The sequence below is a fragment of the Thamnophis elegans genome, chromosome 8, assembly GCF_009769535.1.
Source record: "Thamnophis elegans isolate rThaEle1 chromosome 8, rThaEle1.pri, whole genome shotgun sequence".
In the NCBI taxonomy this organism is placed as follows: Eukaryota; Metazoa; Chordata; class Lepidosauria; order Squamata; family Colubridae; genus Thamnophis; species Thamnophis elegans.
This window is the reverse complement of record NC_045548.1, coordinates 9,194,918-9,218,287: the sequence shown is the minus strand read 5'-3', so window position 1 is coordinate 9,218,287 and position 23,370 is coordinate 9,194,918. Positions and strand designations below refer to the sequence as shown.

General features: G+C 41.5%; 1 protein-coding gene across 1 annotated transcript; it reads left to right on the top strand.

The window, feature by feature from the left end:
• Positions 1-3,082: 3,082 nt before the first annotated feature.
• Positions 3,083-14,770, top strand: FAM8A1 (family with sequence similarity 8 member A1). Its single transcript, XM_032223338.1, has 5 exons — positions 3,083-3,571; positions 8,849-8,969; positions 10,136-10,259; positions 11,876-12,015; positions 13,666-14,770. The coding sequence occupies exons 1-5, from the start codon at positions 3,130-3,132 to the stop codon at positions 13,808-13,810; spliced, it is 972 nt and encodes a 323-aa protein (XP_032079229.1). The 5' UTR covers positions 3,083-3,129; the 3' UTR covers positions 13,811-14,770.
• Positions 14,771-23,370: the final 8,600 nt, after the last annotated feature.

Genomic DNA, 23,370 nt, shown 5'->3' with positions numbered 1-23,370 from the left:
CAGCCAAGTAGAGGTGAGCACTGCCCCCTAGAGTCAGACACGACTGGACAGGGCACTCTTTACTACTATTTTATATGTGTATATATATGAATATCATCAGATGAAATATACAGAACTGAACTTGACAACGAAGTGGAGATGATGTTGAAACAGCAAAGTTCTGAAAATAAGATAATACACACCCAGGACAATTTAAATTTTTGAACAAAACCAATTTCTGTAAGGGTTTTCCAATTGCTCTTGAAATAAAAAAAATATAATATAAATTCATCCACATATTTGAAAGGGATATAAAAAAGCAAATACACCCTTTTATTCCTCAGTTGGTACTGATTTATGAGCCTGTACATACACCACCTTATGTGAAAACTAGATTTGGAATAAAGTGTGAGCAAAGCCACTAGCATTAGGTAGCCAGCAGATGGCGGAAATATATTGAAATGAAAACTTCTAAATCTCTATTTAAGACAGAAATATCCAGAAAACTGTACTAGTCCTGTATTAAAATATATGCTAAATTATTAAATGGTTACTTGCTAAACCATGACATATCTATCCCCTGAAAATTCATTTGAATTTTAAATTTCAAATATAGCTAACAAGAAACAAGCTAATTCCTTAATTCCTAACTGTACACCTCTCAAAGTCACCTATGTGAGATTTACAGCTATATAAATTTATTTTATAAACAAACCCATGCCTGGACAAATTGGAGCAGAATGTGAGAGAGAACTATATGTGCAGATGCGCATGTTAAAAAGGATTTAAAATAATGTGTTTTTTCACTGCTCGCAACAAATTTTTCCAGTGTTTTCTGAGATGTAAAACCTATGGCAGCCTGAAACCTCACCAGTTAATTGGGTAATCCAGTGCTGTTTCAATTGGACACAATTCCCAAGACTGGCACAACAGCTGCCCGGCAGTTCTTTCGGGAATTCCTGGCAGAGGCCATGTGTGCACTGGGAATCCTGTTTTGGCTCTTGGTTCCTGTCTGTCTACAAAGGCTCTTGTCTGTCAGCTTTTGTAGCTGACATGCTTATTTTATAACAAGGGTCTCCAAGCTACTTACGACCACAGTTGAGCCCAACATTTATGTTATTAAATGAAACATTTGTTACGTGAGTTTTGTCACATTTTACAATCTTTCTCGGCCCAAATTTTTTAAGTGAATCACAGCAGTTAAGTTAGTAACCCAGTGGGTTAAATGAAATCTGGCTTCCCATTCACTTTGCGTGTCAGGTGATCACAAAAGGTGACATGACCTCAGGACACAGCCATGGTCATAAATATGAACCAATTGCCAAGCATCTGAATTTGGATCACATAATCATGGGGATGCTGCAAAGGTAACTGAAAAAAGGGCATAAGTCACATTTTTCAGAGCTGTTGTACCTTTGAATGTTTGCTGCCACGGTGAACTCGCTGCTGGACAATTTAACCAGTACCTCATAAATATGCCAAGGTACGTTGCACGCCAGTAACACAACAATTATAAAAACAAAGGCTTCCTTCACTAGCATGTAATAGTAGTAGTTCATTGTCTCAAGCATTTTATTCTTTGGTATTATAAGAATCTGATGCTTTGATTTTCTAACTGAAGTCTTTAAACATGATTTCAGATGACAAACCTCAAGTTCTAGCCCAGGGGTAGTCAACCTTTTTATACCTACCGCCCACTTTTGTGTGTCTGCTAGTAGTAAAATTTTCTAGCCCAGGGGTAGTCAACCTTTTTATACCCACCGCCCACTTTTGTGTGTCTGCTAGTAGTAAAATTTTCTAGCCCAGGGGTAGTCAACCTTTTTATACCTACCGCCCACTTTTGTGTGTCTGCTAGTAGTAAAATTTTCTAGCCCAGGGGTAGTCAACCTTTTTATACCTACCGCCCACTTTTGTGTGTCTGTTAGTAGTAAAATTTTCTAACCGCCCACCGGTTCCACAGTAATGGTGATTTGTAAAGTAGGGAAGTAACTTTACTTTATAAAATTTATAAAGCAGAGTTACACCAAATCCTTACCGCCCACCGTGAAAGCTGGAACGCCCACTAGTGGGTGGTAGGGACCAGGTTGACTACGGCTGATTTAACCAATCTGTTTATTTATTTAAAGTAAATAATTATTTTAATTTTTGCCGTTCCCATTTCAGTCTGTCTCTTCTTTTGCATCCTTTAATGATTCTATTCCACCATTCCTTTGACATTAGTGTAACTTTTGCCCTGCAGTGAGTTGCCCCTTGGCGAGATGGCCATGGCAAGTTGTCCTGCTGCAATGAGTTGGATGTGGCCAGCTGGCCATTTCGAATTGTTATAGACCCGTCACTAAATAAGCCGTTGTTAAGCCGAGGACTTTCCTGTAGGCAATTTTCAGAGCTGTAGACTTCCAACTCCCTGATTTTGGTTTTGGAGAGCCCTGTTTTATAAGAACAGCTGCTAGCAACGATGCCAACTCTAGTCCGCAGCTACGCAGCGCAGCTACGCAAGGAACGTTAAAGCGGTTGGAAAAACCGACCCAACGTCACGTAAGAGGCCCGCGCAAGAATTGTGGCCGCTCATCCGACCGAGGAATTTCCTCACGGCCAATAGAGTAACACAGTGTTTCTCAACCTTAGCAACTTGAAGATGTCCGGACTTCAACTCCCAGAATTCCCCAGCCAGCGAATGCTGGCTGGGGAATTCTGGGAGTTGAAGTCCAGACATCTTCAAGTTGCCAAGGTTGAAAAACACTGGAGTAACACACTCCACCACACCCCACACCCGCCCGAAGTCCGGGCTGACAACTTCCACAGCCTCTTTTTACACCCAATTGGGAATCTTTGAGTAAAATAAACCGCTCGTACATCCCCCCCACACACAGACAGACACAGCCCTCTTCTCTTTCACATAGCGGCTGAGGGAGGTGGTGGGATTGTCTTATCAGCGTCCGGGGCCCGGGGAAAGACACCGGCCGAGATGATTCAGGGGCCCCGCCTGCCACCGCGGCCGGTGACGTTCGCGTTGCGGGGAAGAAGGCCGTTCCTGTCGGCGGCCTCACCTCCGCCTTCGAGCGAGGGCAACTCGCTGACGGGCTCGCGCCTGCGCAGTGCGAACGGCAAGGCTGCCATAAGCACGGCGAGGGAAGGCTTTCGGGCCGGGCCATGGCAGAAGCCAGGGAGGCCCCGAGAGAAGGTGGAGGTGGTGGCGGAGGCGGTGGGAGCGTCCCCCGGGCCCAAGAAGAAGAAGACAAAGAAGTGGCGATGAGCGCGGGGGAATACTCCAGGCGCGTGCACCAATGGCTCTGGGACTCGTACTGCGGTTACCTCAGCTGGCAGGGCGGCCTGGCGGCGCTCATGGCCGGAGCGGCGAACGCGGCGGCTTCGGCCCCGCCCCCCGGCGCCTATTACCACAGCGCCAACTTCAACCCCTGCTACTACCTCCTGGCTGCCTCCGTTGCCCCCGAGGCCGGCTCGGCTCCGGCCCGCCCGACCCCGGCTTGGCCCCCGCCCGCAGTTCGACATGGGCCCCCGGCACTGCGCCCGGCTCCTCCCGCCGTCGCTGCCCCAGCTGGCGGTTCCCAACGGGAGCCTGGCCGGCCCGCAGGTGAGTCGTTCTTTCCAGGTGAAGAAGGGGTTGTGGGGAGGAGGGGAGGGAGGCTCCTCTGAAGACCTTGAACGTTTTTGACCAGGGTAGTAGAGAGGACGGTGGGAAGATGAGCAGCTGGATGCCTGAGGTAGGTTTGGAGCTCATTTCCCTGGCTGATACAGGTAGTCCTCGACTTAACAACAGTTCATTCAGTGACCGTTCAACGTTACCATGGCGCTAGAAAAAGGCACAGCTGGCACACTTGACAACTGTCGTAACATCCCCACGGTCACATGATCAGACTTCAGATCCTTTGCGCTCAGTGATGGGTTCCAAAAATCATTGGAACCTACTCTGTGGGTGTGGCCTCCTTTGTGGGAGTGGCTTGCCACCTATGTGACCAGATGGGAGTGGCTTGCCGCCCATGTGACCGGATATGAAATTATGAATTAGTACTTAGGTCGGTCCAAGTAGCTATTCAGAAACTCTGGCATTGAAGCATGCAAGTCTTAAAGCTGTCAAGTTACAAGATCCTTGCCAGTGGTGGGTTTCAAAAATTGTTCGAATCTACTCTGTGGGTGGGGCCTCCTTTGTGGGAGTGGCTTGCTGCCCATGTGACCGGGTGGGAGTGGCTTGCCGCCCATGTGACCGGATATGAAGATGCCGATGACACTTGTCAGAACCACCTTAAATTACCTCACACACAACACTGGCATGCATAAGAATATGATGTCAACTTCTTTTTTAAAAGGCATCTTTGGTTTGCATTAAAACAACTTCAACACACGCAATGTTTTGATTGCACCACAAACGCAGTAGTCATCCTTACCTTTCACAGAGGCACCGAGTTTTATAAATATGAGCATGATAGTGTAGAATAATCATATCCAAGGACCAGTGATGGGTTTCAAAAACTTTTGGAACCTCTTCTGTAGGTGTGGCCTGCTTTCTGGCTCCACTGGTGGAACCTTTTCTAACCGGTTCGGTAGATTTGACGAACCGGTTCTACCAAATAGGTGCGAACTGGTAGGAACCCACCTCTGTTTGCGCTGGACTCGTATTTATGACCGTTGCAGCGTCCCGGAGGATCAGGTGACTCCCCCCTTTGAGACCTTCAGAGTCAATGAAGAAGCCACATTCACTTACCAACCAGCTGACCAATTTGACCACTGCAATGATTCACTGAACAACCGTGGCAAGAAACGTGAAATGGAACAAAGCCATCTTTACAGATGTTTCGCTTAGCAACATCAATTTTGGTCTCGATTACGGTCATAACTCAAGAACTACCTGTATGGTTGATGTACGTTTGAAGTCTTAACCGCATCTGGAAATACCAGTGACTTCCTACCGCTAGTCAGGGTTGAAGTAGAAAGAAGTGTGCAGAAGGGAGGTGTGTGTGTACTGCACAATGGGATGACTTTCATGAAAAATAGTGTGTGGTATCTTAAAAGACTTTTTCTACAACAAAAGCTTGTGCATACGATCCACCTTATCAGATACTGTGCAATAGTACTTAAGATGTCCTAATTTTGGAATGCATAAACCCAGATGGGTACGAAGACCAGATGAAACCACTGTGGCTGGGTGGAAAGAATACAGGTAGTTCTCAGCTTAAGCAACAATTCATTTAGCGACCATTCGAAGTTACAAAGGCACTGAAAATAGTGATTTATGACCATTTATCACACTTATGATTGTTGCGGCATCCCTATCGTCAAGTGATCAATATTCAGCTGCTTGGCAACCGTCTCATATTTATGATGGTTGCAGTGTTCAGGAGTCATATTGTGACTTTCTGACAAACAGTCAATGGAGAACTCACAACCTTGTTACTAATTTAATAATTGTGGTGATTCACTTAACAAATGTGGCAAGAAAAGTTGTAAAATGGGACAAATTCACTTAACAAGTAACAACAAGTTAGGCTGGATTGTAGTCATAAATTGGGGACTACCTATAATTAAGACAGTATTAGGACTACAAATGTTACAAATCCCATTATCATAATACAGCACTATTGCTCTTACTGTGTAAACAGATTTATGCATTAATCCTGCAACATAAGGCCAGGTTAAACAGGAAGCTGTCATCCTCCTATCTTAGCCACTTGCTAAAATAAAAAGGCTCTTTTTTGTTTGTTTTCTATGGATATAGTGGAAAGGAAGATTTTAAAAAATAATAGGGTTGCTCTTAAACATCTGTCTCTTTTCAAAGGTTGGAAGAGCAGGTTAGTCCCAATTCACTCGCTTTGACCTTTGATTAACAAAAAGAGCATATATAAATCATTTCATTCAATCTTGGGAAGGTTAAAATTAGTGGGGCCGCTTAGAAATATCTGATAAAAGTGCTTGTGGAAGAATGATAGATAAATCAATAAACGAATTATGCTATATATTGCAGTATGAAATGAGTGGACCAGTGGTGGGTTTCAAAAATTGTTCGAACCTACTCTGTGGGGGTGGCCTCCTTTGTGGGAGTGGCTTGCCGCCCATGTGACCAGATGGGAGTGGCTTACCGCCAATGTGACCGGATATGAAGATGCCAAGGACACTTGTCAGAACCACCTTAAATTACCTCACACACAGCCCTGGCATGCATAAGAATATGATGTAAACTTGTTTTTTTAAAGGCATCTTTGGTTTGCGTTAAAACAACTTCAACACACGCAATGTTCTGATTGCACCACAAACGCAGTAGTCATCCTTACCTTTCACAGAGGCACCGAGTTTTATAAATATGAGCATGATAGTGTAGAATAATCATATCCAAGGACCAGTGGTGGGTTTCAAAAAATTTTGGAAGCTCTTCTGTAGGTGTGGCCTGCTTTCTGGCTCCACTGGTAGAACCTCTTCTAACCGGTTCGGTAGATTTGACGAACCGGTTCTACCGAATAGGTGTGAACTGGTAGGAACCCACCTCTGGAGTGGACCCTAAATACAGAAAATGAAATACAATACTGTATATATGCATACAACTGCACTGATACTCTTTCCATCTCTTGCTGAATTTTCTCAGGAGAAGTTTTTGGTCATATCCTCTTTCATAAAATAGGGAGGATGCTTGTCATGATGCACCGTTTTTCAGTTGTTGCTCTGTCCTTGTATAGTATTCTTTCCTTCGGGTTGAGACTTTTTCCATTTCTCCCAACCCTCCAGAAACAATTAAAGATAGAACTTTTTCAAAGATCATTTGGTTGAAATGTTTGTTATTACCAACTTTACGTCATTATGATTATTTACAGTGGTTTATTTGCTTTTTTTGGGGGGGGGACTTGTTTTATTTTTCATTATTTATCTTTGTAGTAGCTTTTTATTACTTTACCATATTTGGGTTTATTCTGGATACCTGAAATATTGCAGATGTTTTTGTTGTAGATTGCGGAGAGCCTGTATTGATTCTGTGGTGTACAAATAGAATAAATAAATGAAATAAAATTACTACTTAGAGAGACAAAGGAACTTACATGATAAGAAAATTACAATGAGAATAACACAATCTTTAAAAATTGGATGGAAGAATCTTTTGGGGCTGGTGCATGAAGGTACATCTGATGAGTTTAAAAGATTTCTATCCTACTGCTTCAGCCTCTTATCCAGCAGTCTATCTATTCATGAGTTGTTTTCCCCACCTAATATCATTTTCGGTTATCTTGGAAGGTTGCAGTGGGAATACCATAGTGAAGAAGTCTCCTTCCATCTGTCCAGTTATATGAAACCGGATTCAGCCCTCAATTTTGAATTTTTTAAAAATAACAGCAGAGAAATGAGCAGAGGTGTTTTTTTCCTGCAGTTACCTCTATTCTGATTTGCGGCTTTTTCACGCTTCTGATGGGCCGCTCATGCTTGTAGCCGAATGAGAAGAAAGACACCGGACAAATGCTTCTTGGGATGAGGCTTGGCCCCGAGCGATGCCCGGGGGGCTTCTTTTATTAGTTCCAAACAAAGAGAAGGTGTATACAAATTACATCAAAAGACACATGACTAAATAATCCAATAATAATATTGCAGCGTGGCAAAAGGCTTCGTCTCTGGGCAAAAGAGGAGAGGTGGATGAAAAGGGGGGCTGCTTCGTCCCTGGGCAGGAGAAGAGAGATAGATGAGAGGGGAGGGAGATGGAGGAATAGGGAGGGGGGAGTGGAGGAAGAAGCAAACAGCTCACATTCCTGCATCCCTTTGAAGTTGGCTAACTGCTAGATAGGCTGGTACAAGGGAGCACACTAATAGGAAAGCTCTTACATATTGCTAATAAGAATGTTTTGTTCATCTCATGGTAGCATCCATCTCTGGGCCTGTGTTTTCAGGCAGCCATAACTGCCCTATACACAGAACTGGTAATGGATCTCAACACTGATTTATGACTATAATAAAGAATTTGATATGATATAGCTAACTCATTAGCCTTAGCAATTGGACAGTGGAGAATAGTTCCTGGTTTGCTGCTGAGAATGGTAGCCAGGAATTGGTACTTACTGAAATACTTTAATAGGAGTAGTAGAGTGGCTTTGATTATGGCTCTGCATGCCTGGTAACAGCATTAGTATTGCTTAACAACATTAGGTAACAATACTATTGAGCCTTGAATTTTTCATTTCTGTATCTCTAAAATGAGAGATTCAACACCAGCTTCTCTTATCAGTCCCTGGTACAATGGCCTCTTAGTGTAAGGTGCCCTGCTACTCTTTTAAAAAGCATGGCTAGGGATCAGATTGTCAATTAACATCAAGAGTCTTCTGGTTCTCTATTTACAGTGATCCAATCCTGACAAATCCTGGCATAAACCCAACCCACTAAACAGGGTTGTTGTTATAAGGAAAATAGGAGAACAAAGAGTGCTGGATAAGTTCACCGCCTTGAGTTACTTGTTAAAATAATAAAAGTAGGGCATAAACTAAATAAAGGAGCAAGATCGGCCCTATAGTTGGTAGAGAAAGGTTTATGGTGTCTTACGAGAGAGTGCTGGTTATTTCAGGTCAGGCATTAAGTCTTAATTGTCTAACAACAGCATGGCACTGCGGAATATGGCTAGTGTTCAAACCTTTGTGAAGTTCTTCTATACATTGCAAGTACCTTTGGAAGGGCAGAATTATATGAAAAGATCTCATAATGATCTGTAGTAAAATGTATAAGCTAATGTGATTTTCAGTTGTGTCTCTATCTTAAGCATGGGCTTATTGTATTATCACTTAAAATGTAAATTAATGTGCAAAATGAAATGTTTAATTATCTGACCTTAGTGATATTACAGAGTTTGTTCTATGATATTTAATGCAAAATAAATTATGTTTTTGTTCAGGTCGTGAATACGTAATCCCGTCTTTGGCTCATCGATTTATAGCAGAGATGGTGGATTTCTTTATTCTTTTCTTTATCAAGGCATCAATAGTTTTGAGTATTATGCACTTAAGTGGAATAAAGTAAGTTGCACAATACATAATCTATTTCATCAGTTTCATTATATCTGCTACTTGCTATGTTATATATTTAGTTCTAAGTACAGTAAATTATTCCATTTCAAACTGCAGACATGGATCATATGAAATCAGTATATATTTCCTTCTTAAAGAATGTTAAAAGTAAAGGGTGTTTTCATGGCAGCTTTAGCTATTTGTTTCCTGTTTTCAAAGAGGTTAGAATAATTTTTTAAAAAAATTCTTGTGTCCATGTTTCTATCTGTTCTTCTTTTTTGGCAGTGATGCTATATAGATGTTTTGTTGGGATGACAATTGTCATGGGTCCCATTGATAAATTTCCCCGCTTCTGTACTTTCTCCAAAGAAAATACCACAAAAAATATGGACTTCCTCTTATCTAAGCTGCAAAGGAAAATTAGCAGAAGTCTGTTAATTTCACCCAATCTAAAAAAGAAGCAGAAGGGCCTTCCAGTAACCTAGTTCACTTTAAAAAGAGAGTCAAGTCTTTCTTCACGCCATCAGTAAACCTACTAAAAGAAAAAAATGTACAGCCAGTATTTCACCAGTTCACCTCAGAGAGGGGAAGATGCCATCGATTCATTTTTCCACTGTGAAAAGGTCCCTTCAGAAGGGAGCAGGCAGCCCAGCAGCTGAGGATAAAATGGCCTTAAAGAACAGGAACCAGTGACCAGAGGAGAAGACATTTTTGCCACAGTAGCACACACCTTAGACATTGGAGCAGAAACATTTGCTAGCAGCCAAATGAAATAAAGCAGCCATGTTAAGCCACCATTTCTGCCATCTAAAATAAAAAAACACTATCTTTAATGCAGATCAATAAAACATGGGCAAAAGTTAAACACGTGTGCTGAGGATGGGTTGAGGATGGTGTCATATGTTTCTGTCCTCAAGAAAAAATTTGAGCTATTATGCTAGAGCAAGCAAAATGTATAAAAGAGCTCTCAGATGCCACCTTCTTTGACAATATGTTTTATTATTAGTGCTTCCAAATTTAAAATACATATCTTTTGTACTCTGAATATTCTTCTGAAACAAAAAAGTCCACTAAATAAAAATATTTCCATTTGCAGTTTATATTGCCTCTAAACTATACATAGAATAGTATTGATTATTCATAGTATTACTTATTGTATTATACTTTTGATGCAGGGATATCTCAAAGTTTGCTATGCACTACATTATAGAAGAAATAGATGATGAAACTTCCATGGAAGACTTGCAAAAGATGATGATAGTGGCCCTTATCTACAGATTGCTGGTCTGCATCTATGAGGTATACAAATGTTACTTGTACAAACAATATAATATCTATTTTGGAGACTATTATCTTCGGTCTAATTTAACCAGTGACCCATATGTTTTATGAACTTAATTTTAATGTAATTTTTAGTTAGGTTAATGAGATTATATTAATCTAATATTCAGAATATTTATAAAAGCCATTGACATCCAATACTGCCAACTGTACTGGCAACCACGCGGAGGAGAGCCTTCTTGGTGGCAGCTCCGACCCTATGGAACGATCTCCCCGTGGAGATTCGTACCCTCACCACCCTCCAGACCTTCCGCACAGCCCTCAGAATCTGGCTATCCCGTCAGGCCTGGGGCTAAGACTGTAACCCGCCCGAATGGTATGAATGTTGTGTTTTAATTATGTATTGTCTTATATGTTAAAGTTTGTCTCCCCCCCCCCTTTTGGGTTGTGAGCCGCCCTGAGTCCCCCCAGGGAAAAGGGCGGCATATAAATAAACTTCTACAATCTACAATCTACAACTGTAAATAGCAACTAAAATTTGCATTTGACCAAGAATCAGAAACTGCACCAAGCAATGGAGATAAGAGCAAATTTTATTTACGGTGACGGAAAATAAGTTATCCTTCCCATTACACAGGTAATCCTTAACCACCATTTGTTCAGCAACCATTCAAAGTTATGATGGCACTGAATGAAGGGACTTACAACTGGTAGTGAAAGTTTGGACCATTGCAATGTCCCCACAATCACATGAACAAAATCCAGGTGCTTCGTACTTGCGACCAGTTGCAGTGCCCCACAATCCGACCACCCCTTGCAACCTTTCCCGCCATCTTCCTACGAGCGAAGGCAGTGAGGAAGTGCGCAAGGTCACAAATCCTCTCCCACCTTTCTATGCGTGCATGCATTGTGTGCACCTTCCCCTTTCACATGCAAACACTTGCACCCTCTTTTTCTGCCTCCCTGCACTAACACGCATGCATGCACACCCCGTTCCCTCATTTCTCATCCTCCTTGCAATCGTACACACCGCATGACCTCTTTCCATGGCCTATTACAAACACCCCACACACGCTTTGCCCAGCCTCTCTGCGCTTGCACATACCTTACCCCATTTCTTTGGCTTCCCTGTGAACACATGCACCCTGCACCCTATTTCCTTGGCTGCCTTGTGGTTGCCCGCATGCGTGCACCACAGCCTCCCAGCAATTGCTTTTGTCCACCTCATTCCCTGTGGCTTTTCTGAGCTCATACTGCACCAAGCACCACTGCCCCGAATTTCTGTTTATCCTGGCCAGGCCTCCTGGGGCCCTCACCTATCCCTGCAGCAGCCCTGCTGTTTACCTGAGTCTCCTGCTTCCCATTTGATGACTCACGCATATCAAATTATGGTAACAACAGGGACTGCCTGGGTTGCCATTACAAAGCAATGTGATCATGTAATGTTGCACTTTATAGTCACGTGGCAATCTCAGTCCCAGTTGCAGTCGTAATTTGAGGACAACCTGTAGTAGTCTCTGCAATTATTTCAAATGTGTATTACATTTGGCTACTTGCCTCAAGACAATTTGATTACTGATATACCAGGCATGGTAAAACATATAATTTTAGTTATGAGAATTTTTTTGTTTCAGATTATTTGTATTTGGGGAGCTGGTGGCGCAACTCCTGGGAAATTTTTGCTAGGCCTTCGAGTTGTGACGTGTGATACATCAGTACTAATTGCACCAAGTCGTGTGTTGGTGATACCATCGTCTAATGTGAGCATAACAACGTAAGTTTTATTTTTGTCACTGCAATATTATATCTGTATGAATCCTTAGATGTTTTCAGTAATGTTGGATATTATTAGATTTACATAATTTTTATTCCCTTCTTCAGCTTTACATTTAAGGATATTTTAGAGCCTGATAAACTCAAGGCAGACTTGGGAGTGGTGTTGTTTGTTTTTAAGTGAACCAAACTAACAAAGCATTGTTGGCAATAAAATATAGGTAATGAATAAATGTTCAGCTTTTTTGAATTATATTAGCTGAATAAATTGGGGAAATTATTTGTATAGCATACGTATTAATCTGAATTATTTGCCCATTGTTGGGAGACAATATATAATGAATAAGTCACAGTTATCTCCCTCAAAGTATTTTATATTATTTCATTATATTTCAGCTTCAGCTGTGCTAAATTGATTCCCAATTATAAGATTTATATTTTCAGTAATTCAATTCTACTTTGAGGCTTGCCTAAATAATTAGACTGTGTGTGATTAAGTAATTCAACAGCATTAACATAATTATGTAGGACTCTAAATCATCTGGAATGCTATATCATAAGCTTTATCACTAACAAAGTGCAAAAAATGTTGCTTGACATCCTGTCTTTGGGACTTGTAACGCAATGTTTCCTTCCAATTACTGTATTTTTTGGAGTATAAGACGCTCCAAAGTATAAGACACACCTAGATTTTGGGGAGGAAAACAAGGGGAAAATATCTGCCTCTTCCTCTCAGCAATTTGCCTCCTTGCAACAAAGAGTACAGACAATATACACTGTTTACAGTGTTATATTTCAGACTATACTTGTACAGATGCTGTTAAAATTGATGTGCTTTCTGGAAGTATAGTTATTCTCTGCTATTTAAAAGAATAGCACTTTTGAAAACAATAGCAGGGGACCTCTTCAGATCAAGCATTTATTTTAAAAAGCTTCTTCATTTTGTTAAGTTGTCTAGAATAATAATAAAGCAGTCTTTTAAAAACGAGCCTAATAATTTGAACATTCTATAGGCATTTATAGTTTTGACTTACCTCCTTGCAGCAAACAGCCTGATTAACACAAGAAAAAAAATCTGCCTCCCAGCCATTTGCCACATGGAGCAAACAGCAAGTTTCCCTTTCAATTTCTCCCGATCATCAGCTGTTACAGGCTGCAGGGATTGCTAGAGCTTATTGAAGCCTCAGCAAGCCCCCTTTTGCTGCAAAGAGGTAAATTGCTGGGAGGCAGAGGCCAAAGGGTTGGGGCTGCTGGGTGGGTGGGGCTACATTCAGTGTATAAGACACACCCAAATTTTCACCCTCTTTTAGGGGGGGGAGGTGCGTTTTTACTCCAAAAAATATGGTAATTAAATCTACAGATATATTATCATTTTAAGAAATGGTAACTTTTTTCATAATGGCAGGAGAATGGTGGTCATTACTTAAACGCTAGAAATTTGTCTGTGCAAAAAGTAAAAATATGATTGCAGAAATGTTGGCTAATTCAAAGTAGAAAGGACTCATTGAAAGAGTAGGAATAGAAAAAAACATGTTCACAAAAACTTGTATTTGACAATATTTTGAGCATTTTTGTTTTTAACATGTAACTCTGTCTATAGTCTTCAGTTCAGGCGATAAATTCTAGAGATGTGTCTGCTTTTTCCTTACAGGTCTACAATACGAGCTTTGATCAAGAATTTTTCTATTGCTTCCTTCTTTCCAGCATTCATTACTCTCTTATTCTTTCAACATAACAGAACAGCCTACGATATTGTAGCAGGGACTATTGTAGTAAAAAGACATGGTCTCAGATGATACTCAAGGACTCCTTTATTCCACTGTTCAAATATACTGGAATCACTTTGCTGGATTTCTGAATCTCACCCTAGAACAGTGCCAATTACAACATTGAGTCACAACATGAGTGCAATAAGTCTTGGGGACCGGTGCTGAATGAATTTGAGAATATTTGAACAGATACAGATGACTCAAAATCTTCAAAAGTCATTGGCAGTTTCAAAGGAATAGTATTTCTCTTATGAGAGGAATACTAATTCTGTATCAAAAGAGAATTTATTTTTTATGGAAACTAAACCATTGTCATTGTTGGAGCAACCAAAGCAATTGCAGTGTTTTTGAGAGAAATTTATTACAGAGAATTGTTTGCTCTTGTTTTGGTGGATTTGTAAGTGTTTGCTACTCATATAGAAGCCTTATCATAAATTGCTCACACAACCATTGTATTTTCAATACTGAAGAAATTTCTGTACATATGTTCAATGTCTTGCATGATATGAGTATCTTGAACAAAATACAAATTCAACATATCAGATATTACGAAGGCAAGTAAAACTAGTATTAATTCACAGGTAAATACTGAGAACTTTGACAGTACTGCTATAGGCACCAAGACAAATTCAATTTAACCCCTGCTTTGGATGGTTTATAAATTGTTTTCCCATAAACTTTCAAGTTTTCTATAAAAGCATAGAAAATTTAAATATGTATTTTATTGTGTAAAACACTTATTTCACTTATTTAACAACAGCCAAACTAAACTTTGAATAAACCAGAGAAAATTTATGCATAACCTTTTGCACCATTTTATAAGAAAATGAGGTTTCTTATATTAAAATAAATTACATAATTGCTAATGCAATATAAAGGGTGTAAAAATGTAAATTAGTACTCTTATTTTATCTGCCTGTGTGCCTGGATCACTTAAATTATACTTACAAAATAAAGCCTATTTATTTTGCATGGTTTATTTTTATATATTTATGTGTTCTCAATTTTTTACATCTGACACATTGATTTAATAGTGATATTCTTCGTTAGTTTTCTGTTCATTTAGGATTGAATAAAGTTAGGAAGGAGAAAAGACTACTAAGTAGTCCTTGACTTAGAACCATTTATGATGGTTCCGGTGTGCTGGGCTCATGTGACCATCTTTTGCGACATTCTGATAAGCAGAGTCAATGGGGAAGCCAGATCTACTTAACAGGGAAGTATGTGGCTGAGCTCTCCTGTCCCTTTGGTGTTCCTATTTCACTTCCTCAGATTAGTGGAAATGCTGAGACTTAAATGGTTCTGGTAGCTTCATCTAAAGCAATGGTGTCAAACTCGCGGGTCACATTGGCCACGCCCATCCCGTTTAGCGAAGGGGGGGAAATCATGATATATCACTTGAGGTCGTAACACCAAGAGTTTGACACTACTGATCTAAAGCATGGGCATCCAACCTTTTGGCCTGCCTGGGCTATATTGAATGAAATGTAATTATCTTGGGACGCATATAAAATGTGTAATATAGTTAATGTATATAAATGACATAATGTTAAAAATTTAGTATCTTGTGGGGCTGCATTACTAGCTATCCAAGGTTGCATGCAGCCCATAGATCACGGGTTGGACACGACTGATCTAGCGGCTAGAAGAGTTGAGATGGCACCATGATTAGAGCTTAAAACAAATTGAATGGAACTGTATCTAAGGAACATTGTGACTCCCTAGGAATCATAATTCAAGGCATGGAATAATGGTCTAAGCTCCCTATTACACTACTTGCAGTTGCATTATGTCTTAATATGTTACTCAGATTATATCCCAGAGGAATGAACAGGTGAAAGAAAATATTAAATCCCTCTTCTACTGAATGGAAGAAAATATCAAGTTAGGAATGGATTTAGCTTGCCTTTATGCTTCCAGTGTCTCTGCTATCCGTTGTTATTACTTAAAAGGCGTAGTTTGTGCCTTGCCACATTTCTACAAATTTAGCAAGACCCGTTTAGTAGGTGTTTTATGCCTTACTTGCTATGTCTTTCCAAGCATAATCACTGTAGAGAAAAGATTAAACAAGTACTTTGATTACTCAGCTTTTTGATAATGATTAACAGTGGTTTTGTCACTAACACAGAGGTAACTAAGACAGCAATTAAAGTACAAATTTGACATTTATAATTGGCTGGATTTCCAGGAGGGGTTGCTTTCCAGAGGGCGAAGAAGCAGTGGAGCTTGGAAAATTTGCTGGCAGGGAGAGGGTTAAAATGACTTTTCTCCAGCAATTCCCACATTCTAGTTATGCAAAGAGTTGCTTTAGCCTGGCAAGATTCTGTTTATAGGTGAAAAATAATAAAGGAAGCTCTTCAGAAATAAATCCACAATATAGTTCTTGGGGCCTTGCAACATTACAGTATTCCTTATTGCCCTCATCTTTGGCATTATACTGCAGGATTTCCTGTACATTTATATTGCCTAGTATGAATACATTCATAAATCTGAATCAAATAGTTGGGAGAACCAAGACAATTTCATTTGAATGTATTAAACAAAACCCATCACAGATTGTTCTACAATTACAGCTTTGTGAAAAGTATATTTCCTTCATAAGTATACAGCTGCATGCATTCTTTTTAAGGAAAAGCATCTATATTCCTTGTCAATTTGCTCATTTAATACATCAACTGAATATCTAAATTTTCCTTTTTTGAAGTTGGCTTTTAATTACAGACATTTGGAAGGTTTTGGAAGACTTTACTTTAAAATCTCTCTTCGAAAGGATATCTTTCTTGTATTAACAAGAAATAAAGGTTCACTTTTACATTCATGTGTCTTGTTATATTTCTTATCTATCTTGAAAAATGTAACTTTAAATTTGTGTTGTAGTAGATGGCCAAAAGTGTAGTTAGGTGTAGTAATTAAGGCATCAGACTAGAACCTGGGAGACCATGAATTTTAATCTGCCTTAAATACAAGGCCAGGGAGTGAGGGGGCAGGATGGTAGTGGCCTTAGGCCAATCACTCTCTCTCTCTCTCAACCTAGGAAGCGGACAATGGTTAGCCACTTCTGAAAAATCTTGCCAAGAAAACAGCAGGGACTGGTCCCAGGCAATTGCCAGGAAACAAGACTGGCACAAAAGCACCATAAAAAGACAAGCCAGAAACTCTTGTTTTGCAGAGTGCCCATCTAGCAACAGTACCAATTTGTCAGGCATCTCAGAAATCAATGCATCCCAAGTCAAATCACCATAGCAACAGCCACAAAACAAGGGCACTATAAAGAGCAAATGGACAAAATAGAATCGAACTAAAATGTCAGATGAATTATCCATTAAGGTCACAATCCTCTGCGGCCTTGAAAAGATGAGAAGTGAAATGTTTCGCCAGCAAAAAGTACAGCATGGAAAGTTACTGATTTTCCATTGCCCTGGGACCTTACGGAGAAAGTGGTTGAGGTGAGGATAGTTGGAATGAAAGAGATGAGTAGAGTGATTGGAATGGATGTGAGCAATAGTGGTAGGTTCCAGATTCTTCCTCCATAGGGTTGGAATTTATTGAGAGGGCTAATTGCTCTAAGTGGAATATAAAAGGTGGGTCAGGGGGTTCCACCACAAATGCGCGCACAACAAAAGCGCGCCTGACTAAACCGCGGTGACTAAACCGCGGTGACAAAACCGCGCGCCGAATGAGTGACTAATTAGCCCTAAAGCGCGCCGACAAAAGCGCGCCGACAGAAGCACGCTGTAACGGAACCCTAAACCTAACCCTAAACCTAACCCTAAACCTAACCGTAAACCTTACCTTAAATTAAATCGCGCTTCTGTCGGCGCGGTGTTGTCGGCGCGCTTTTAGCGCCGCGGTGTTGTCGGCGCGCTTATGACGTTCGCGCTTTTGTCGGGTCACGGGGTCAGGGAGCTTTGAGATCAAATGTGTGGTGGGGTTATATTTCCATGTCAATGAACTGTGGGAGATAGGATGAGAGGGAGGTACTGTAGTTGTTCCAGAGAAAAGAGGACTTGTAATTTGGTGCTGGTTCCCACTAGTGATTTTTTAAATGACAAGATGGGAAGTTATGTAAGCTTGTCATGATCATGGGTTTTTTCCACCTAGAGACCAGGGACCTTATTGATGGAATTGCCTTTTCCAATTGTGATTGATAAATGAGGATAACCTATGGCAGCAAAGTATGCTCACATTTCTGTGTTTAATGTATCTGCATGCTTAGTCAGTGGTTGCATTAAACATTAACTGTTCCCTTTAAAAAGTGGGGGGGATATGGAGATTATCCTGCAAGCTAGGGTAACAACATGTGACGTGTTGATAAAATTCACAGAAAAAATGGTCAACTTGTTCAGAGTTGGATACTACATGGGGCGCAGCTTAGTGAGATGAGTTGGGCAACAGGTTATGCAGACAGAGCTGACTGTGGCATAGTTTGTCACCTGTGAGCTGGATTCATGCCTTACCGGCCCAATTCGTGGGCTTAAGAAAACACCTGAATGATGGGGGTGATACCAACTGACTTGTAATAGGCAGTGGTGAACCTCTCTTCTACATGCGTTGTCTATCTTAGATAAATGCTGGCCAATTGCCAACTTCTTCGGTTTTGGAAAAGGTGGCAGGGATTTAATTAAGAGGATCCTAGAGGAAATGTCCTTTTTTAGTTGCGTTTCAGTTCAGGGCCTGGACAATTTTTGTTTTATTAATATTTATATGCTGCCTGACTCACAAATAAACATTAAAAATGAAATATATATATAAAAATTAAGAATAAAAGATTGGGATAAGAAAGATGAAAGAAACCACTCAATCCAAAGGGAATGATATTCACCAAAGGCTTGGGCAAAAAACCAAGGTCTTCAGCCATATAGATTTTTGAAAGGAAAATCTTCCCCAGAGGGAAGGCGCTTTTGAAGGGAAGGTCATAGATAGATAACTTTGTTTCATTTAACCAACCTTGTTACATCAACTCAGGTCAAATAACCAGGCCCTATACCAGGGATGGTGAACCTTTTTTGGCTCACGTGCCATAAGGGGAGGAGTGCAGGGGGCTTATGTGCAGGCGTGCCGCACCCATAATGCAACCCCCCCAGTGTGCATGCGTGCATGAGAGGCAGCCCCCCCCATTTTTCCATGCTTTTTTCGCCCTCCCCAGTCTCCAGAGACTTTATGGGAGCCTGGGGAGGGCAAAAACAGCCCCCCTGCCCCCCAGAGGTCCTCTGGAGGCTTCAGGGACCTTCAGAAGCCTCCAAAGGGCAAAAAAAAGACCCTACGAGCAAACCAGAACTCACTTCCGGTTTGCTCAGAGGATCGGTTTAAGCCCTCCGGAGGGTTCAGGGACCTTCAGGCTTCCCTGAAGCCTCCAGAGGACTAAAAAGGATGCTACGAGCAGACTTCCGGTTTTCTCGTAGGGTGGTTTTTAGTCCTCTGGAGGCTTCAGGGAAGCCTCCTGGAGGTCCCTGAAGCCTCCGGAGGGCTTAAACCGAACCTATGAGCAAACTGGAAGTCCGTTCCCGAACTTCCTGTTTGCCCATAGGGCTGGTGTTTTGTACTCCGGAGGCTTCAGGGAAGCTCCTGAAGCCTCCGGAGGGCCTCCGGGTGTGGGGGAGGCTCTTTTCGCCCTCCCTAGGCTCCTATAAAGCTTCTGGAGCTTGGGGAGGGTGAAAAATGGCTTTAAAAAAGGCTGAACTCAGCTGGCCAACGTGCATGCGTGCACGTTGGCCAGCTGACAGGGCAACACCTCACATGCCCTGATAAATGGCTCCGCGTGCCACCTGTGGCACGCATGCCATAAGGTTCGCCATCCCGGCCCTATACTATTTTGGATTTTAACAACCAGCATCTTCACTCACACACAGAAACAAATTGCCAACCAGGGCAGCTTGCAAAACAGATGCGTTCCATGGACATACTTGCTGCTTTTTGTACCAGTTAAAGCTTCTGGGTGGTCCTCAAAGGCAACCTTATGTCGAGTATATTGAAGAGTATATTGAGGAACTGTATGAAGAGCTGCCTGATTTAGGCTTTTTTCCAATGGAAAAAGCTGCAACTGATGCATTAGGACAGATCAGATCACAGTATTCTCTTGGACCACTTTCAAGGGTTGGGGATCAGAGGCAGCTCTGTGGTGGTGGCGGTTCCTGTGAAGAGTTCCACTTGATGTTCCAGGCAGAGAAAACAGCTGAGCTAGTGTAATAACCCTCTGGTTATTAACTTTCACATAAAATTGCTGGGAGAGATGATCCATGGTTTGGAGAGGGAATAAGTGAGTTCCCAATGCGCTGATTATATTCACCGATACATTATAATCCAAGACTGGACAGGAGATGGTGCAGAAGTGCTGATGAAGTGCTCGGAGGTTGTGTCAGCCCAGATTTGTTAAACAAACTCAGATTACAATCCCCATAAAATAGAATTGCTGTTGGCTGGCAATAGATCGGGCTCCATTCCAGCTCCAATTTTAGGTCCGGATAGTATCACATTCCCCCTAAAGGATCAAATTCACTATTTTGGAGGGGTTGTTTTGTGAGCCAGCACTACTGGCTGCCAGCCAATAAGATAAGCAGTCAGCCACAGTCCAATGAGATGAAAGCTCAGGGAAACCTTTCACAAGAAAGTATCTACGGATGGCAACCACTCGCGTAGTAAAAGGTGTGACACGTCACAACCAGAAAACCATCAAACGTGACAAACTCAAGCGATGCAGTGACATGGAATCCAGAGTTCAAAGCACAACACCCAACAGAGCCGGGGCTTAAGTTGTGTTGTCTTTTCCTCAGGGGAAGGCTAATGAATAAGCCAAGCTGAGCCACCACCCAAATGTCCGTATTATACATCAGAATCCACTTTCCTGTTGGCTGCTTTTTGGGCAATCTATCTACTGTTGCATCTTTAAAGCATGTAGCAATAGCAATAGCAGTTAGATTTATATACCACTTCATAGGGCTTTCAGCCCTCTCTAAGCAGTTTAGAGAGTCAGCATATCGCCCCCACAGTCTGGGTTCTCATTTCATCCACCTCGGAAGGATGGAAGGCTGAGTCAACCCTGAGCCGGTGAGATTTGAACCACTGAACTGCTGATCTAGCAGTCAGCTGAAGTGGCCTGCAGTACTGCACTCTACCCACTGCCGCCCCACCCGAATGTTGAATGACTGTCGTGTTTTATTGTTATTATTTTGTTTATTCACGTATTGTGTTATATTGTCTTGCACTCCCCTTCCCATGAATTGTAAGCCGCCCTGAGTCCCCTCAGGGAAAAGGGCGGCCTATAAATAATAAACAATTCAATTCAATTCACTGCGCCACCTCAGCTCTGCTTGGCACCGAGTGGCTGGACTTGAATGTCTGAGAGGCTGCTAACAGGTGCAGGAGGGAGGGGTTGCCGGATCTGCCTCAGCCAGAGTGAAGTCAATATTGCTGGAATTGCCCCCTCCGGGACTATTATCCCTAGATACCCCTGGCTCTACTTAGCAATAGCAGTTAGACTTATATACTGCTTCATAGGGCTTTCAGCCCTCTCTTAGCGGTTTACAGAGTCAGCATATCGCCCCCAACAACAATCCGGGTCCTCATTTTACCCACCTCGGAAGGATGGAAGGCTGAGTCAACCCTGAGCCGGTGAGATTTGAACAGCCGAACTGCAGACAGCTGAAGTAGCCTGCAGTGATGCATTTAACCACTGCGCCTCCTCCTCATATGTATTCAGTAAGGTCATAGCAGGTTGGTGTCCTTCTCAATTCAGTTCCTGCTAGAACAGCAGACAGTGGTTATGACCAGCTTGGAGGGGGGATGATGTACATGGCCCCATTTGGGCAGCTGGGCCTATCTGACTTGGGATATTCTGGCAACAGCAACACGTTCTCACCATTTCCTCTCTAAGCTACTCTCTGAAGAGGAGCTGTTTCAGTTGGTCCCTAGTGCAGTGACCAATGGCTAGCACATGATAGCAAATGTAAAAGCTGCAGTCAGTACGCTGGTGGCCAATTCGTTTCGGACTCCACACAAAGTCCTGGGTATTATCTTTTGAGGCCCATATTACTCCTTACAGGCTTCTCTGTCCTAATTATATTTGGTCGGCCCAAATTCTTGGAAAGAAATTAGGAGAGATTTGCCGAGGATTCCCAGCCCAAGGAGGTGAAAGTGGAAAGAGATCAAACAATGCATCTCCTTGGCTGCCCTACACTTTCCAACACTTTGCCAACAATGATATAGAGATCTGGATATCCAAGAGGGCATTTGGCAACCATCAATGCTTAGATCGCCCTTTCATTGGCTAATTAGTTTGGCTTTGCTCTTTTTGCATTTTGTATATTCATGTATTTTGCTGTTTGTAAGCTGCATTTAGTCTACATGAGTACAATAAACTGTTAAATAAAGAATGAATAAGTAACTCTAAGAATGAAATCCACTTCTTACTTCCAGAATCTTCTATAACTGATTCTGCATAGATGCAATCTTTTTGTGTAGAAATAAAAAAAAATACAATCCTTTTATTAACCAATCATCCACATCTTTTTTAAATTTTACTGAGTTCTTGGCATCAACAATTTATTATTGTATGCCACCCAGAATCACTTTTTGTAAAGATGGTCAGGGATTTAAATTTGATGAGTAAGCAAAACAATAAATAAAACTTAGCATTTCTATTGTATTTGTAAGCCCTTTACACAATAAGATTTAGCCACTGATTAGTAATTATGTTCAACTCTCTGGCTCAGAAAATTTGGCAGTGCCTTATTTACAAATATACCAGCAGGAAAAAAAAATACATTGCTTTGTATTAATTAAACAAAATATCAGGAATTTGCAATCTTCATTGGTTGCAACTGCCTATTAAAGAATATATCCTGAAAGTGGTTATAGCCACAACTCAATATTATAGCACTCCCCTCCCCCCAGTATCACGGTAACTACTTTTTTTTTAAAAAAAGGAGCAACTTTGTTTTGTTTTTCACAATGAGCAAGCAACCCCTCTCCCCCTCAAAAAACCAAGTTGCAGTTTTTGGCATGTTGAGTAGATGGCTAGACTGGGAAAAATAATCTGGGGCAGGGGGCAATGTATTTGGGGGGGGGGATAATGTGAGAACAGACTGGAAAACATTTAGGGTGTGGTGCTGACAGGGGAAAATAATGGGGGGGGGAGTCAAGCACTAGATAGAACCACGTGACTGGATGGCTGTGGAATGGGACAACTTGCCACAGACAACATGCTGTGGGACAACTCGCCACAGGACAATTGAACAAATACAAAAGGTAAATTAATTTCAACAGAGTTGTTGCCAGTAATAAGAAAGTCAATCCAGAAATACAAGAGTTACAATAATTTTGACCAGAACATGGTCACCAATAATAAAAGTAACTGAATGAAATGATTAGTACAGCGTTGAATTGTCCCGTGGTGAGTTGTTCCATAGTGACTTGGACATGGCGAGTTGATCATGGCGAGTTGTCCTAAATCCTGGAAGTACTTAGCGGGAAATAGAGGATGCCAGAAACAACATTTCTACACCACAGACATACATCTACCTACTGAGATCATATAAATCATTACTGATTGGCTTATACAAAAGGTATGTCTGCATTAACATTCAGACCAG